Source organism: Saimiri boliviensis, chromosome 6, assembly GCF_048565385.1.
Source record: "Saimiri boliviensis isolate mSaiBol1 chromosome 6, mSaiBol1.pri, whole genome shotgun sequence".
In the NCBI taxonomy this organism is placed as follows: domain Eukaryota; kingdom Metazoa; phylum Chordata; class Mammalia; order Primates; family Cebidae; genus Saimiri; species Saimiri boliviensis.
This window is the reverse complement of record NC_133454.1, coordinates 102337282-102353901: the sequence shown is the minus strand read 5'-3', so window position 1 is coordinate 102353901 and position 16620 is coordinate 102337282. Positions and strand designations below refer to the sequence as shown.

The 16620-nt window shown below is 42.7% G+C and overlaps 1 protein-coding gene and 1 pseudogene across 2 annotated transcripts in view; one reads left to right on the top strand and one right to left on the bottom strand.

The window, feature by feature from the left end:
* The window catches only part of CAPRIN1 (cell cycle associated protein 1), a 51710-nt gene extending 37697 nt beyond the window's left edge, over positions 1 to 14013 (bottom strand). Inside the window, exons 1-2 of one of the 2 annotated variants that reach the window (XM_074401297.1) lie at positions 13821 to 14013; positions 13056 to 13271 (exon numbers count right to left, since the gene is read on the bottom strand). In XM_074401297.1, coding sequence (XP_074257398.1) covers positions 13056 to 13271 — 216 coding nt within the window. In that variant the 5' untranslated portion in view covers positions 13821 to 14013. The remainder of the gene's footprint in view (positions 1 to 13055; positions 13272 to 13820) is intronic. The other variant, XM_003919974.4, reaches the window with a different exon arrangement.
* Positions 7967 to 8085, top strand: LOC120364886 (5S ribosomal RNA; annotated as a pseudogene).
* Positions 14014 to 16620: the final 2607 nt, after the last annotated feature.

The window sequence follows — 16620 nt, the reverse complement described above, 5'->3', positions numbered from 1 at the left end:
GTTAACACTTTCTACACTGTTACAAATATCCTATACCCTGTCCTTGCCCAAGCCTTAGGAAAGGAGCATCCTAAGTTTGATCAAAGTTTCTAAGCAATAGCACTCATCGGAGGAAACAGCAAAACTAAGAAAACTGCAAGATGACAATAAAAACTTAATTAAAAGACACCAGCTTTTCCCTCATCAGTAAAATATATATAGTATCTCCTGATCTCCTGGCTATTAAGGTATACAGAAGACTTTATCACCATGGAATCTGAGCTGTTAGGGACTTTGTTTTGCTATTATATACAATCAGACCTCTGCAGAGCAGAGACCCTGTGTTGGTCTAGGTCAGTAATTCCCAAAACTGTGGGCCCCAAACCAGCAACATCAGCATCAGCTGGCAACTTGTTACAAACACAAATTCCCAGACACTGCCCCAGACCTACTGAATCAGAAACTCAGTGAGGGTTGGGGGAACCCAGCAAATTGTAGTTTATCCAGTCTTCTGGGTGATTCTGATGTGTAAGTTTGAGAAACACTCATCTCATTCAAATATAGTGTAATTGCCTTGTCATAGCCCAGCAGAACCTGGAAATAAATTATTCAAACACATGACATGATTAGTGATCTTAAAAACCATTATATGGCAGCTTTAATTTGGAGATAAGTTCTTTACAGTTTTCAACAGAAAACTTGTTGAATTGTGGTTGGGTTTCTAGACCAGCTTATAAATCTATTTAACTTAGTAACTATTTCATAAAGAGAAGACCCGTTTATGATTGGTTGTCATCTTTGAAAAGGAGTCATGAGAGAGGGGGAAAAAAAAAGGGTTATCATCTTGCATTATAAGTAGTACTTTTGTTAAATCTTGCAGTCTTAGCTGATACCTCAGAAGTTAAACTAAGTGGTAAATGTCAAAATCCATATTATAAACAGTCTCTTAGGACAATCAATTGGCCTAATTTTCTACTTTTCAAAATGAAAGGAGCTATTACTATAGCTATAAAGATTACTATAGCTTGCAGTCTTAGCTCATTCCTAAGCGGCCTTCCATAAGGAAAAGAATATGGTATCTCTATTTCTCGAAATACAATATGCCTTATCTTTGAAAGCATAGACTACTCAAGAGAAAAATAATGCTGTCTTAAGTGTCTTTATTCCTATTGTCACTTCCTATTCAAATGGGTTACATTAAGTCCAACCAGAAAATTTGTCCACTGGTGTTAAAATTTACAGCATGAACTACATGAATACACAAGGAATGGCTTGTCACATTGACAGATCCAATATATACCAAGAACAGAGTGGTAAAGATAGGAGTAATAAAGGGCTCTAGACAGACAGTTTTACTCTTTCCTATGCTGGAACATGGCTAACACACAGTAGTGGTAACAATAAACTGGTCAACTGCTCATGAAACACATTAAATAAATATTAAGCATTTTTCCTGGGAGAATAAAACCATTTTCCTAGCATAAAATGTATCTTCAGGCTGGGTGCAATGGCTCACACCTGTAACCCCAACACTTTGGGAGGCCGGCCGAGGCAGGTGGATCACCTGAGGTCAGGAGTTTGAGACCAGTCTGACCAACATGGAGAAACCCTATCTTTATTAAAAATACAAAATTAGCCGCACATGGTGGCATATGCCTGCAATCCCAGCTACTCAAGAGGCTGAGGCAGGAGAATCGCTTGAACCCGGGAGGCAGAGGTTGAGGTCAGCTGAGATGGCACCACTGCACTCCAGTCTGGGCAACAAGAGTGAAACTGTCTCAAAAAAAAAAAAAAAAAAGTTTCTTACAACAAAAGCCTACAACCCTAAAATGTTGATAACACAAACCTGCCCTCTTAGATCCTTTGTATCTTGAAATTAAATTTAGAGTTTCTTTTCAGCTACTGAGTATCCTAAGTATATTTAAAAATCCATTTATAGCACGTATGTGAGCACGATAAAAATCAGGCCATTTCCCAGATTACCCAGTCTTCAAGGGAGAATCATGTGATACAGAGGTGTGACCATACCTCTGGGAAATAATTACCCCAACAAGTGCTAATCCAGTCTCACTCTATTTCCTGTTTCTTTATTGCTTTTAATAGTTGACAGTATTTACTATTTAACAGACATTCAAATTTAAACTAAGAGGTAGCTAACCCTGTCAGGTAGGCACTATTATCAATCATATTTCACCTAACTGTAAACTGAAAGACACAGTTAAGTAACTTACCTAAGGTCTTAAATCCCAGAAAAATCATTTGTGCCTTAACAACCCCCCCCTTAGAATGTCACTCTGGGGTTTCCAGCTGTTGTTACATTCCAGTTCTGCCTCTGCTTGCTCTTTTCCTCCTTTCCTTTCTCCAGTCAGATTATTATGTTGCTGAATTGCAGTACATCTAGATCTTCCATTCTTCCCAAAGAGTTTTTCATTACCACCAAAGTTATTTTCTTGAAATGAATTTTTAAAATTAAGTTCAGTACAGTGCCATTAGGGTGGCAGAAGAGGGATATCCAAGACAGATGTCCTCCTGAGCTTTGCTTCTTTATTGTTATAGCCAACAAATGCCATAAACAAAAAATTTAAGAAAAAAATTTTAATTATGCAATTAAAAATAAATAGCAAGAGATGATCAACTAAAAAAAAAAAAAACCCAAATTCTTCAACTAGAAAATTATAAATAGTCAGAAGAGAGATTAGAAGGAAACAACATGTGAAAAAAACTAATTTGGCTATCCAGGAAAGCTACTAACTCCTATTCTCTAATAAGAGATCTCTACACCAGGAGAGAATACTTAAAAATGAAGCCCAAAATAGTGAAAGTAGTTTGGAGCACCTAGCTATACTTTATGTATCTAGGCCAAATAAATCACTTCTAGAGTACTGTACAAACTTTTGCAAAGACAAAAGATTTTCCTCTCAACTTTCCATAACCTTTAACAGTTTTTCTAGGTATTATTTGAAGTCCCTAACCACCACATTCTCTGTTCTTCAATTAGACAATTAGCAGTTTCGACTTTGCCCACAGTAGTAGGCAGCTGTCTCCTATCTACCCTCTACAAATTTAACCAAGTATTGTTAGCCAGTGAAATCCCCGAGACAGAAAAGATAGTAAGCAAAAGTTCCCTCAATTTTTAAAAGGAGAACATATACTACAATCCATAGCTGATCCATAGCAGCTATCTTCAAATGGTGAAAGCACACTCATGCAGCAGGAGTCTATGTTGTTTCAGAAAACGAAGAGTATTAAACAGTGGTGGTAAGGATATACTTTTTTTTTTTTTTTGAGATGGAGTTTCGCTCTTGTTACCCAGGCTGGAGTGCAATGGCGTGATCTCGGCTCACAGCAACCTCCGCCTCCCGGGTTCAGGCAATTCTCCTGCCTCAGCCTCCTGAGTAGCTGGGATTACAGGCACGTGTCACCATGCCCAGCTAATTTTTTTGCATTTTTAGTAGAGATGGGGTTTCACCACGTTGACCAGGATGGTCTCGATCTCTCGACCTCGTGATCCACCCGCCTCGGCCTCCCAAAGTGCTGGGATTACAGGCTTGAGCCACCGCTCCCGGCCTTTTTTTTTTTTTTTTTTTTTAAAGACAGTCTTGCTCTGTCACCCAGGCTGGAGTGCAGTGGTGAAATCTCAGGTCATTGCAGCATCTGCCTCCTGGGTTCCAGCAATCCTCCTGCCTCGGCCTGCTTAACTGAGATTACAGGCATGCACTACTACACTCAGCAAATTTTTATATTTTTATTTTTTTTAATCATTTATTTATTGAGACAGAGTTTCAGTCTTGTTGCCCAAGCTGGAGTGCAATGGCGCAATCTCGGCTCACTGCAACCTCTGCCTCCCAGGTTGAAGCCATTCTCCTGCCTCAGCCTTCCGAGTAGCTGGGGTTACAGGCGCACACCACCACGCACGGCTAATTTTTTGTATTTTTAGTACAAATGGGGTTTCACCATGTTATCCAGGCTGGTCTCGAACTCTAGACCTCAGGTGATCCACCTGCCTCGGCCTCCCAGTGCTAGGATTACAGATTATGACCCACCATGCCTGGCCGGTATGGAAATACTTCTAACACCAAGAACTTAAAAGAGTGGTACACCACTGAAACTTTCATTGAGAAATGAGCATTCTACGTAGAAGACTGGTTAAAGCAGAAGTTGAATGAACACCTGTCAGGAATGCTGGATTTCTGAACTCTAAGAATGGTGTAAGAATGCTCAATTAGGCCAGGTGCGGTAGCTCACACCTGTAATCCCAGCATTTTGGGAGGCCAAGGCAGGTGGATCACCTAAGGTCAGGAGTTTGAGACCAGACTGACCAATATGGTGAAACCCAGCCTCTACTAAAAACACAAAAATTAGCCAGGGGCAGTGGCAGGCACCTGTAACACCAGCTACTTGGGAGGCTGAGGCAGGAGAATTGCTTGAACCCAGGAGGCGGGCGTTGCAGTAAACAGATCGTGCTACTGCACTCCAGCCTGGGCAACAAGAGCAAAACTCCATCTCAAAAATATAAAAATAAAAAAAAAGAATGCTAAATTAGATGTTACCTAAGGTTCCACTGTAAGATAATTTTTTAAGCAGGTTAAGTATCCAGGAGTTTAGTTTGACAAGCCTTTTGTCCAATTTTTTAAAAAATGATAAAAGCCAATCCTGTATAAACTCTTATTCCTTGTCAAAGACTATAATTATGCAGGTAAGTCTGAGTGAACAGAAGCAGCTGACTCTAGCAGGAAAAAGAAAAAGAAATGTTAACAAGTTCCAGCATCACCTACTTTGACTATATTCTTAAGAAGTCTAAAGCTTGTGGATTAGAAAAGCAAACTATCATAAATAATCTTACAGGGCATCTTTTGAAATATTAGTTGCTTTAAGCAAGCTATTCCCTAGTATAAATCTGGAAAACCTATTTATATTAATACATTCCTTGGGAGTTCAATGTAAAAAGACTACATCTCCACCATCACTGTTTAATACTTTTTCATTTTTCTAAAACAGCACAGACTCCTGCTACATGAGCAAGTTTTCAGCATTTGAAAATAGCTGCTATGGATCATCTACAGATTGCAGTGTGTTCTTTCTACCCCCCTTTTAAAAACTGAGGAAACTTTTGCTTACATTACTATCTTTCCTGTCCACAATGTAAAAAGAAGTTCAATGTAACTCAAAAGCGTAGGCCAAAAGGGTTTTTTAATGACTAAAGTATATTTCACTTATTTCTACGTTTGGATAACAGTACTGAGGTGGGCCAGGCACAGTGGGTCATGCCCATGATCCTAACACTTTGGGAGGCTAAGGCAGGAGGATCACCTGAGACAAAGAGTTCAAGGTTGCAGTGAGCTATGACTGCCCTGCTGAACTCCAGCCTGGATGACACAGAGACCCTGTTGCTAAAAAATTTAAATTAAAGTATCTTTACAACAGTATTGAGAATGCCATGAAATTTCTAATAATGTACAATGGTTCTAATAGTAAGAATTATCTGTGTCCTCCTAAGACCATTCACGTATCTTGCTTATGCTACCCAGCTTTTTTTTTTTTTTTTTTTTTTTTTTTTTTGAGATAGTGTCTCATTCTGTCACCTAGGCTTAAGTACAGTGATGTGATCTCAGCTCACTGTGATGTCCACCTTCCAAATTCAAGCAATTCTCCTGTCTTAGCCTCTGCAGTAGCTGGGACTACAGTTGTAGGTTCATCACGTCCAGCTAATTTTTTGTATTTAGTAGAGGCTAGGTTTCACCACATTGGCCAGACTGGTCTCAAACTACTGACCTCAGGTGATCCACCAGCCTTGGCCTCCCAAAGTGTTGGGATTACAGGCGTGAGCCATTGTGCCAGGACTGCTACCCAGCCTTTTTTTTTTTTTAAAAAAAGAGTGTTCTACTTGCCTACTCATCAACTCTATCTACCTGAAAAAATTTAAAAAATCCTTTCAGGAAAAAAAAATTCATTTTAATAAAAAACACCACAAGTAAATAGCTCTGTACAAAAAGCATTTCTTCCATAACTCCATGGATTAATTCATTTTAACAGGGTTGTTAATGAAGCTACAGATATTTCTATGTAATGATTTGGCCAAACTAGCAAGTACATATTCAGCATATACCACATGCAAGGAGGCACAGCAGAGTGACGTTAATAGTCTCTGCCCTCAACGAGCTTATTACCAATTTAGAAAAACGTGTAAGGTTAACAACACAAGGCAATATAAAAATGTCAAGAAGTGTACAGACAATAGGTAACAGGAGAAGTTAAAAAGAAACAAACTACTTTAGCTGAGCATGGTCAAGAAACATACCTTCCCCTTCCCTCAGGAAGTCTGAATTTTGAACTCTACCCAGCGAAGTATCTTTCACCCATGTTTTTATACTGATAGTCTATCTAACAAAAGCACTGTAGTAGAGCTAGTGAAAGAAAGAAATGAGCTGAAACCAAGCAATTTACAGTATCAACTTTGGCTGAATTTCTCTTATAACATTCATTTCCCCCAGAAAAAGGAACCAATTACCAAAAAATACTCAGAAGCTTGAAATACAGTAATTTGGATGAAAAAAATTGTCACACTTCTTATTTATCTCTACTAATGCTTTTCCCAGATTTTTCTGGTCTACAACCTATCAAGCTTGAGAAGAGACTGAAAAATACACATTTGGGGCTAAACATAAAGAAAAATTTTAAAGTTTAAACTTTAATAAAAGTTTATTTCATTATAATATGGATGTCCCAATAATACCTGACGCACTCAGAACCCCATTACCCGGACAATACAAACACAGATTAACAATGAGATATTAATAAAGGTCTAATAATAAATACATGGAAAACATTTTTCTTTTGCATTCACTTTTTTTTAAAACAGAGAAACTCGGCCAGGTACGGTGGCTCACATGTGTAATCCCAGCACTATGGGAGGCTGAGGCAGGTGGATCACCTGATGTCAGCAGCCTGACCAACATGGAGAAACCCTATAAAAATACAAAATTAGCCAGGCATGGTGGTACATGCCTGTAATCCCAGCTACTCCTGAGGCTGAGGCAGGAGAATCATTTGAACCCAGAGGCAGAGGTTGTGGTGAGTCGGAGGTTGTGGTGAGCTGAGACTGTGCCACTACACTCCAGCTGGGCAACAAGAACAAAACTCCATTTCAAAAAAAATAAAATAAGAGAAACTCTAAGGATTTGAAGCAAAAGGCTTTACTTGGTTCTAAATAAACATGAAAATTACACTTATGCTGTAGAACATTACAAATTCTAATTACTCCCATAAAACACATAAGAGGTCAGGTGTGGTGGTTCATGCCTGTAATCCCAGCACTTTGGAAGGCTGAGGCAGGCAAGAGTTCGAGAACACCCTGGTCAACATGGCGAAACCCCATCTTTACTAAAAATACAAAAATTAGCTGGGTGTGGTGGCATGCACCTGCAATCCCAGCTACTCAGGAGGCTGAGGCACAAGAATCGCTTGAACCCGGAAGGCAGAGGTTGCACTGAGCTGAGGTTGCACCACTGCACTCCAGCCTTGAGCGACAGAGCAAGATTCCAACTCAAAAAAGAAACAATTAAAAGAAACTTCGGAAATCACCCATTCCAACCTAAGTCACTCTGTCAATTTCGTCTTCTATAAAATGAACTGGACTAAATTCTAAGGTAGTTTAAGCTCTAAAAAAACCTCTTAGGCCAGACGCGATATAACACACCTGTAATTCTAGCACTTTGGGAAGCTAAAGCAGGTGAATCACTTGAGGTCAGGAATTCGAGATCAGTCTGGCCAACATGGTGAAACCCCATCTCTACTAAAAACACAAAATTAGCCAGGTGTGGGGGTGGGCGCCTGTAATCCCACGTACTCAGGAGGCTGACGCAGGAGAATCACTTGAACCTGGGAGGGGGAGGTTACAGTGAGCCAAGGTCATGCCATTGCACTTCCGCCTGGGCAACAAGAGTGAAACGCTGTCTCAAAAATAATAATAAATAAAAATTAAAAATCTATCTATGGCCATACCACCCTGAACACACCCCATCTTGTCTGATCTTGGAAGCTAAGCAGGGTCAGGCCTGGTTAGTACTTGGATGGAAGACAACCTGGGAATACCGGGTACTGTAGGCTTAAAAAAAAAAAAAAAATTAAAATCTCTTAAATTTTATAACAGTATAAGATTATAGCTATGACAAAGCTGCTGTAAATTAACATTTGCAAAAAGTTAAAGTATTGCAAAATTAACGCTTTCGGCCAGGCGCGGTGGCTCAAGCCTGTAATCCCAGCACTTTGGGAGGCCAAGGTGGGTGGATCACGAGGTCAAGAGATCGAGACTATCCTGGTCAACATGGTGAAACCCCGTCTCTACTAAAGAAAATACAAAAAAAAAAAAAAAAAAAAAAATTAGCTGGGCATGGCGGCGCGTGCCTGTAATCCCAGCTACTCAGGAGGCTGAGGCAGGAGAATTGCCTGAACCCAGGAGGCGGAGGTTGCGGTGAGCCGAGATCGCGCCATTGCACTCCAGCCTGGGTAACAAGAGTGAAACTCTGTCTCAAAAAAAAAAAAAAAAAATTAACGCTTCCACTAAAGAAAAGTATTAGTTTTTCTAGAAGATGAAATAGTACTAGTCTTCATCTAGCTCTAAATATAAACTAAGAAATTAATTACATAAAATTCTAGTGAATTGTATGCTTAATCTGTAAGTCAAAAAAAATGTATTCTCATTCAAACATGTGCCACATGGGTAGCATCCTAGAGTAAACTAATTCGATCAAGTTAAAACAATACATTCTCAATTAATACTTAGGCTTCTACTCTCATCCCAGAAAAATGTACCCATTATCACTTGGGGGAATTCACAGCTTTGCCTTTTTAAATACTTCCCAGTGCTGCACAGACAAATACACACACTCAAGCAGAGGGAAACAAATTAAGCATTACAGCTTTTTCTGTGACAAGGTGAATGCAAAATAATCTTACCCTCTGCATTGCAGAATAGTTCTTGCAAACCCACGGAGAAGCGAACACATCAAGAAAACTTAATGTCAAAGAAGGCTTCAGGTAATAGCCTCAAGGAAAGATTTTACTACAAAATAGTTAAGAATGTTTTTATTTTAAAACACTAAACACATAAGTGCTGTACAACAGCTACAATGAAAATTCTAAGCACAGATACACTGCAATCCTCTAGAAAGAAATGTCACCCTCACAACAACGGCATTCTTTTCAAAGAATAATACTAACTGCTAAGATGAAGTGCAGAAAGCCTTCAGGAAGAAGTATAAAAAGTACTATACTCTGGCTGTAAGTTCTGGTCACACATATTGTTTAAAAAGCTGTCAGGCTATTCTGCATTTTACAAAAGTGAACATTGGTTAAACTTTCACCCACCAAAGTCACTAGAGTCTAAACCTATTATATTCACAAATAATATAGCAATTTTAAATGTCATCTATTGAAACATCCTTTATTCTACATTACAACTGATTACATCTAACAGTATCAAATGAGCTCTCTCTTCAGTTAAAATTAAGACTTGGTTTTAGAATATCTTGCATAGCCTAGGGCCCAGTTCGGCACCAATGAACTGATAAAGAAAACTGGGCAGTTAATCACTCAACTCAATATTAACCTGTACTTTAATCAGTAAGATTTGCAAATGGAGTTTTATTCTTGATCCTCTTTATCACAGCTGTTTTTCGGTTTTTTTGTTTTTTTTGTTTTTGCTGAACATTCGTGTACTCCTTATAAGCCCAAATTTCAAAATCCACCAAGTCTTTTACTTGCATTACATAATAGGATCATATTTCATCAATGTTAGGCATGCATTCTCATTGAGCAGATGCTTGGCTCAATAACTTTGTTTCTTAAAGTACAATAATGATTTCAATTCTGTTTTAATGTAAGCAATACTACATATCCATAAGCCTTTTTTGCCAGGATACTTGATTTTTAAATCCATAAAAAAGACATTTTGGTCCAGAAGGCTCCAATAAGAATAGGTCAAGATTGAAATATAGCTCAAATATAAGTTGCTAGGTGGATTCAAGTCAAAACAAATCCAATTCTAAATAGTATCTTATTTTACTCCAGAAGGGTTTCTAAAGAGGAATTCAAAATTGATTTGTAAAGCAATCCTGTTTTGGTGCATTAGAAATGCGCACTCATATTTAAAAACTAACCACAGTTAAGTCTTCTAACAATCATCTAGATATAAAAAGATTTTAAACTGAAAACCAGATGTGCTTAAATTTAGAGGAAAAATCAAATGCCCTGAGTTTTTCAAAAAGCAAAATACACAGTTTTAATTGAATTAAGTCAACATCAATACTGCCAACTTATCTACTTAACAAGTAGGTAGTTCAGTTATCGAAGTCTCACTTAACTGTAACTTGACTTTTGCTGCTATCTAGCACTTAAAACAGTGAGAAGACAGAAAAATAGTTATTTTTCGCAGTTTGTTGAATCTCCATTATTAACACGGCCATCTTTATGCATCAGTCTAGTTAATAATCTATGTAATAATTACATTACTTTCTCCTTTATAACTCGAGGGGACGCTGGGCACTGTGGCCCACACCTGTAATCACAGCACTTTGGGAAGCCAAGGCATGTGAATCACGTGAGGTCAGGAGTTCCGAGATCAGCCTGGCCAACATGGTGAAACCCTGTCTCTACTAACAATACAGAAAATTAGCCTGGTGTGGTGGTGCACATTTGTAATCACAGCTACTTGGGAGGCTGAGGAGGGAGGATCCCCTGAACCCATGAAGCGAAGGTTGCAGGGAGCCGAGATCATCCCACCACACTCCAGCCTAGATGACAGTTAGACTCATCTCTAAAAATAAGTAAAATAACTTGAGGACAAGGTATGACAAAGTATAGTAATACACACACACCCCTATTCACATTTAATGACCTGTCATGGTTCAAGTCCTCAGGAGGGGCTTATAAACTAGATTTTTTTTTTCAGACATACTTGAACACTAGAATCTGACAGCCACCTCACAGCTAGATTGGCTGCCAATCAGCTCCTAACTTTGTATTACCTTCTTTGAAGAGCTATCTTTCAGTCATTAATGTGACTACACTTTAAATCCTCACTAATCATTAATGTTCATAATTATTAATACATTATTGATGTTCATAATCTTTAATATTTATGTCCAGATTACTATACCAGAACAAAACATTTCCAAGAAATTCTGAAGAATCAAAAATTCAAGTATCAGCTAGATCAGCAAGCTTGCTTACTGCATTAAAATTTTTAAGATACCCAAGATAGTACCAATTTCAACAGGGTAGCAAAAACTAAATCACATGTCAGACTCAGAAGATACTGGCCTTGGGCATGCTTATTCTATTCAACATTTGAATGTAGCTACCTTACACTTAAAATACTTTTTGTTATTTTGTTGACAAAACTACTATTCCAATTACCTATAATAAAACACACTTGTTTACCAAAATAAAGGATTAGCAAAAAAAAAAAAAAAAAAAAAAAGAAATCCCAAGATTAGAGCATCTTTCAATTTCACATAAAGTCCATGAAATTCAAGTAAAATTCCCAACCTTCAGTACTGAAGATGAGACAGGAAAGTATCAAAGCTAAATGTTTTAAAACTCTCTCAAAATGTAAAATAAATCAGTAAATAAGCAATTAAAATTAATAAGACCTAAACATCAACAGTTTACCTATTTCCCACAGCCCAAATTTTAGCCAGTTACTGTATCAGCACCTCAAGTAACACTATCAGGTGGCTGGCTACACAAACATTGCAAAATGATTTCCTGGAAATTCAAGATGTTATAAATGTTTTCCTAGAGGCAGACAAGCAGAAGTAATCAAAAGAAAGTTACATTTTACTTTATAAGGTAAAATTCAAGTTAACATGAGTCACAGACGTAATTACCTCGTTTTTACAAACAACTGATTTTTCTCCCCTTCCACCTCTGATCTTACTCATTTCAATTATTCACTCTGCCCAGATCTTTTCTCTACACAGATACACATGCCCCTCAACAGTTTACACTGTCCTGCGATGAAAACATAAAACAAAAGGCTGATTTGCAAATGAAGATACACCTCAACAGGGCGATCTAGAAGAACTAAATACAGAATCCAAAATATCATGGGTGTGACTCGAATTTTTTTGGGAGGGGGACTAGGGAGGCTAGCCGTGGCGGCTGCCTGGTCTCTGCCCTCCCCCTCTGCTTTCGCTTTGTGCTCACAATGCAGCTCCTGTAAAGCGCTTCCCTCTCCCCGCAGCCGCCGCCATGTTAGACGCTCTCTCCATGTGCCCCGAGTCCCAGCTATCCTCTCCAGTCTCCCCAGGACCCAGCCCCCAACGAATCTCAATCGTGGCAGTTCCCCCGCCCCTTCAGAGTCCCCTAGGAACAAAAAGTCGCTGCAGAAAATCGTCTCGCGATTGAGCTGACCGTGAGGCTCGTAGGGGAGCCCAGACAACTGAAACAAAGAGAGAAACGCAGGGGAGCCCATCGCATGGGGGCGGGGGTCGCAAATCGAAGACCCATTCAAAATGCGCCTGCCGAAAAGGCAGTTCTAGCTTAAGATTCTAAATACACTTCTCTCCCACGGAATAAGAGGGGGCACTCGACAAGCACCCGAGTGCACAGACTCCAAGTCTACAGGACGCAGGCCGCCCCAACTGGCGGTCAGCTGAGCCCGGAGCCCCCCCGAGCAGGGATCTCTTCATTTTGGGCCTTCGTCAGAGAAATCGGGCCTCGGAGACGAGAACAGCACCATACAGTGAAGTCCTGACGACAGGCCCCCACCCTCACAGGTCCCACTCCCAAAGGTCAAAAAGCCAGACCCAGAGCGGAAGAGTAATAAAGAGGCCCGGGGGACAGTGCCGCGTCCCAATCTGGTGACAAGTGCCTCCTCCAGGAGCCCGTTTTCTGGGCACGAAACGAAGCTCCCGTTGACCGTGGAGACGGGGCGTGGGGGCCAAGGGTGGAAGGAGGAGGGGACCTAGTAACGCTCCGGAGACGGAAAGCAGCAAGGGCTCCAGCGCACAGGGTCGGAGGGGGCGCAGAGCCCCGCCGCAGCCACCCCTCCCTTCCCCACCAACTCCTGGCACCTTTTTCTTCTCCAAGTTCCTAAGTTTCTTGTCGATCACCCCGAGGATCTGCTTCATGGCCTCGGTCTGCACAGCGCCGGTGCCGGTTGCAGGGTGCTGAGAAGCCGGCGCGGCGGCCCCGGCTCCCGCGGCCGCCTCACTCCCAGAGGAACCCGACGGCGGTGGCGGTCCGGACGACTTGCTGCCGCTCCCGCTGTGGCTGGTGGCCGAGGGCATCTTCAGACCGCGAGGAGAGAGAAGAAAAAGCGGGAGGAAGGACAAGAGCGGCGAGTCAGAAGACGGACGGGGCGAGACGCGGGACAAAACGCGCAGCGGGCAGGAGCCTTCGCGAGCGCGTGGGGGAGGGGGCGGCGCGCGCCTCGAGGGCAGGAAGAGTGCGCGGGCGCGCGCGCGACCTGCCAGCGGGGCGCCCGGCCCGGCCTCGCGCCGCCCCCCGACCCGCCCCTCCCCCGCGGAGCCGCCGACTCGGCCTACCCGTCCCGGGGCTCCAAGGCTCGCGCCGGAGGCGGGGCCTCGCCGCGCCGGCCGCCAACGGCCAGTGCAACGGTCCCCACCGGGGAGGGCCAGCGCTCTCCGGCTTCCGAGGAAGGGAAGGAAGAGAGAGGCCGGGGCTCTGGGGCAGAGAAGGGCATGGGAAATGACTGGGGTGGGGTGGGGGGACTTGGGGGCAAGCCCCTCGGAAGCTCCTGCCGGTCCGGAGGTAAAGGACACTCGGGCGCAGCGGCCCTCTTCCCCTGCAGCTACTCGGTTCCGGGTGGCGCTCACCGTGCGCGCGCGGAGGCCGCTGGAGATCCCGAGTGGGCAGCTGTAGGGGCAAGGGTGGCAGTGCCTTCCGGGCAATGTCGCGCGCTCCGTGGGCGCAAGCCGCTTCGCCCAGTCCCCGCTGCACGGAGAGCCGCTCCTAGTGAGGCGAGAACCGGGAGCGGGAGGGACTTAGCCAGCCAGCAGCCCTCTGGGGCGCGGGGGGCGGGAGAAGCGGAGAGCGGGGGCCTTCGCGGCTGCTCGGGCTGCCCGGCGCGAACGCCTGCCTGGAAGAGGTCGCCTGCTTGCCTCCTCGCCGTCCCCCGGCCCCTGCGCTGGGGGGCGTCCACTAGACGCAGGTGGGGACGACCCCGGCGAGGCCAAAGGAACGGCGCCCTGAGTTTTGAGCGCAATCGAAGCTAGGGTCCTTAAGGCGAAATCGCTTGACGCCCAAACGGGGACAATAGGTGTCAAGCAGCTGGCTCTGGAGCTGGCGACTGCCCCGTGAAGAGCCCTTATTTGGTGGGGGTGGGGGTTGGGGGGGGCAAAGGTTTCTGCCAGTAAGGGGTGCATGGGGTGGGTGGTGCAATTCTAGCTTCTAGAATTCCTTCTGTATGCAGAGCGAGTAAACTCCTATACCCCAAAAGGTCTTTTGAAAAAAAGGTAACTCGCCGCTTCCCCACCAAACAATCACCCAGTAGCCTAGGAGTTATCTGTAGAACGTGTCGGACGTGGTCATGGTTGGTGGCTTTTTAAATCCTAAAGCTCTGGCCTGAAAATCTTCAGCTACCCTATGATGTTAGGTATCCAGTATGTCTGAGTATTACGAATTATTAGACTTTTGTTTCCTTTTGTTTTAGGTTTACCTAACACTGTAAAGAGAATGTTCAATGAAATACAAAGAAAAAAATGATTTTTTGCTCCTAGAGAATTATTCCAGCCTTGAGGTGGTGTGGGTGTGGACACGGAGCAGAAAAACAAGAAACCAAGTGCTGGAAGGAAATATATTAAAATGAACATAATCGATGGAAAATTCAGCAACGCAATATTGTGTGACAACAGTAAATGACCAATTTATAATTTAAATTCTGTCAAAAAGATTTAGAAGAGAGTTCTTCCAAACCCACTGTTCCCTAGGGAATAAAATGAGTAATGCTGGCTGGCAACAGTGCATCCTGAGGGAGACTGGAGAAGCAACAGCAGCCTTCGACCTCAGGATATCCTGGGTAGCTGCAAAGTCTGTTATATATTCATTCAAATATTTATTGAGCACCTTAGTGTGTGATGGGAACTCGTAAGTGCTAGGGATTATGAACAAAACAAATGTATTTACACGGAGCTTACATTCTAAGTAAGGGAAGACAAGTACATGTCGAATAGTGAAATGATAGAGGAAAGAAAAAATAAACGGTGGTCAGGGAAAGCCTTACATCTGAGCCAGTACTGAAGGAAGTGAGGAAGATGGCTAAGCAGCTACCTTGGAGGAAGAATTTTTCGGGCAGTAGAAACACGAAGTACTAAGATCTGAGAAGGAGTGTGCTTGCTGGGGTCAAGGAACACGGAGACCACAGTGGCTAGAGCAGAGAGTAAGATAAGGTCAAAGATGTAAAAGGGGGCTGGTCTTGTAGGGCCAGAAAGACCCTTGTAGGGCCAGTAAGGACCTTGGCTTTTACTGCATTTAATGGCAACTCATAGTTTCAAAATTAGTCACCTAAACCATGCTTAGCACTATGCTGAGCAATTATGCGAGGCCTAGAGGCTAGAAAGGGAGACCGTAATCCTTTAGCTCCTTGCAACTCAAAGTTGATTCAGCCCAACCACTATCACCACCATAGTCACTGCTGTCTCAGACTCCATAGCAGACTTAACTGAATTAAACCGCATTTTAACAAGATCTTCAGAGGATTTGTGTGTGAATCACTGCTTTATTCCTCAGAACCTGACCAATGTCTAAACTTAAAAAAAAAAAATTAAATTTAATTTAAAAAAAAAAACGGGGTTTCACCATGTTGGTCAGGCTGGTCTTGAACTCCCGACCTCAGGTTATCCACCTGCCTTGCCTCCAAAGTGCTTGGATTACACAGGCATCAGCCACTACGCCCGGCCAATGTCTAAACTTTTATTGGGACACATCCACGTCTAACTATGTACATCCATTCCATAACTGCCTTTCTGCTACAGCACAGCAGAGTTGAGTAGCTGGGTGTGCAAAACCTAGAATACTATCTCTGCCTTTACAATAAAAAGTGTTTGCCAATCTCTGGCTTAAAACTACAAATGGGCCAGGCAAAGTGGCCCACACCTATAATTCCAGCACTTTGGGAAGCCAAAACTGGCAGATCACTTGAGGTCAGGAGTTTGAGACCAGCCTGGCCAACATGGCAAACCCCGTCTCTACTAAAAATAGAAAAAAACATTGCTGGGTATTCAGGACACTGAGGCACAAGAACCCGGGAGGTAGAGGCTGTAGTGAGCCACGATTGTGCGACTGCACTCCGACCTGGGCAACAGAGCAAGACAGTGACAAAAAAAAAAACTACAGATGGTACACATCACAGTTCAACAGAGTGGCCTGTTCATAGCACTCAGTAGATTCAGGCTGATGGAAGCCAAATCTCAAGTGTTGCTGACCACTGTACCACAAGAGAACTCATGAATATCTCAATCAATTAAATGTTTTAGACAAGTAGATGTGCATCACATCTGCCTAAATTCATTGGCCAGAAAGAGTCACATGACCCTATCCAACCATAAGGGAGTCAAGAGTTGGTATTCTGTCAGATGCGTGGTAGGAAGGAGGTGAACCAGAAATATTTGGTGAATA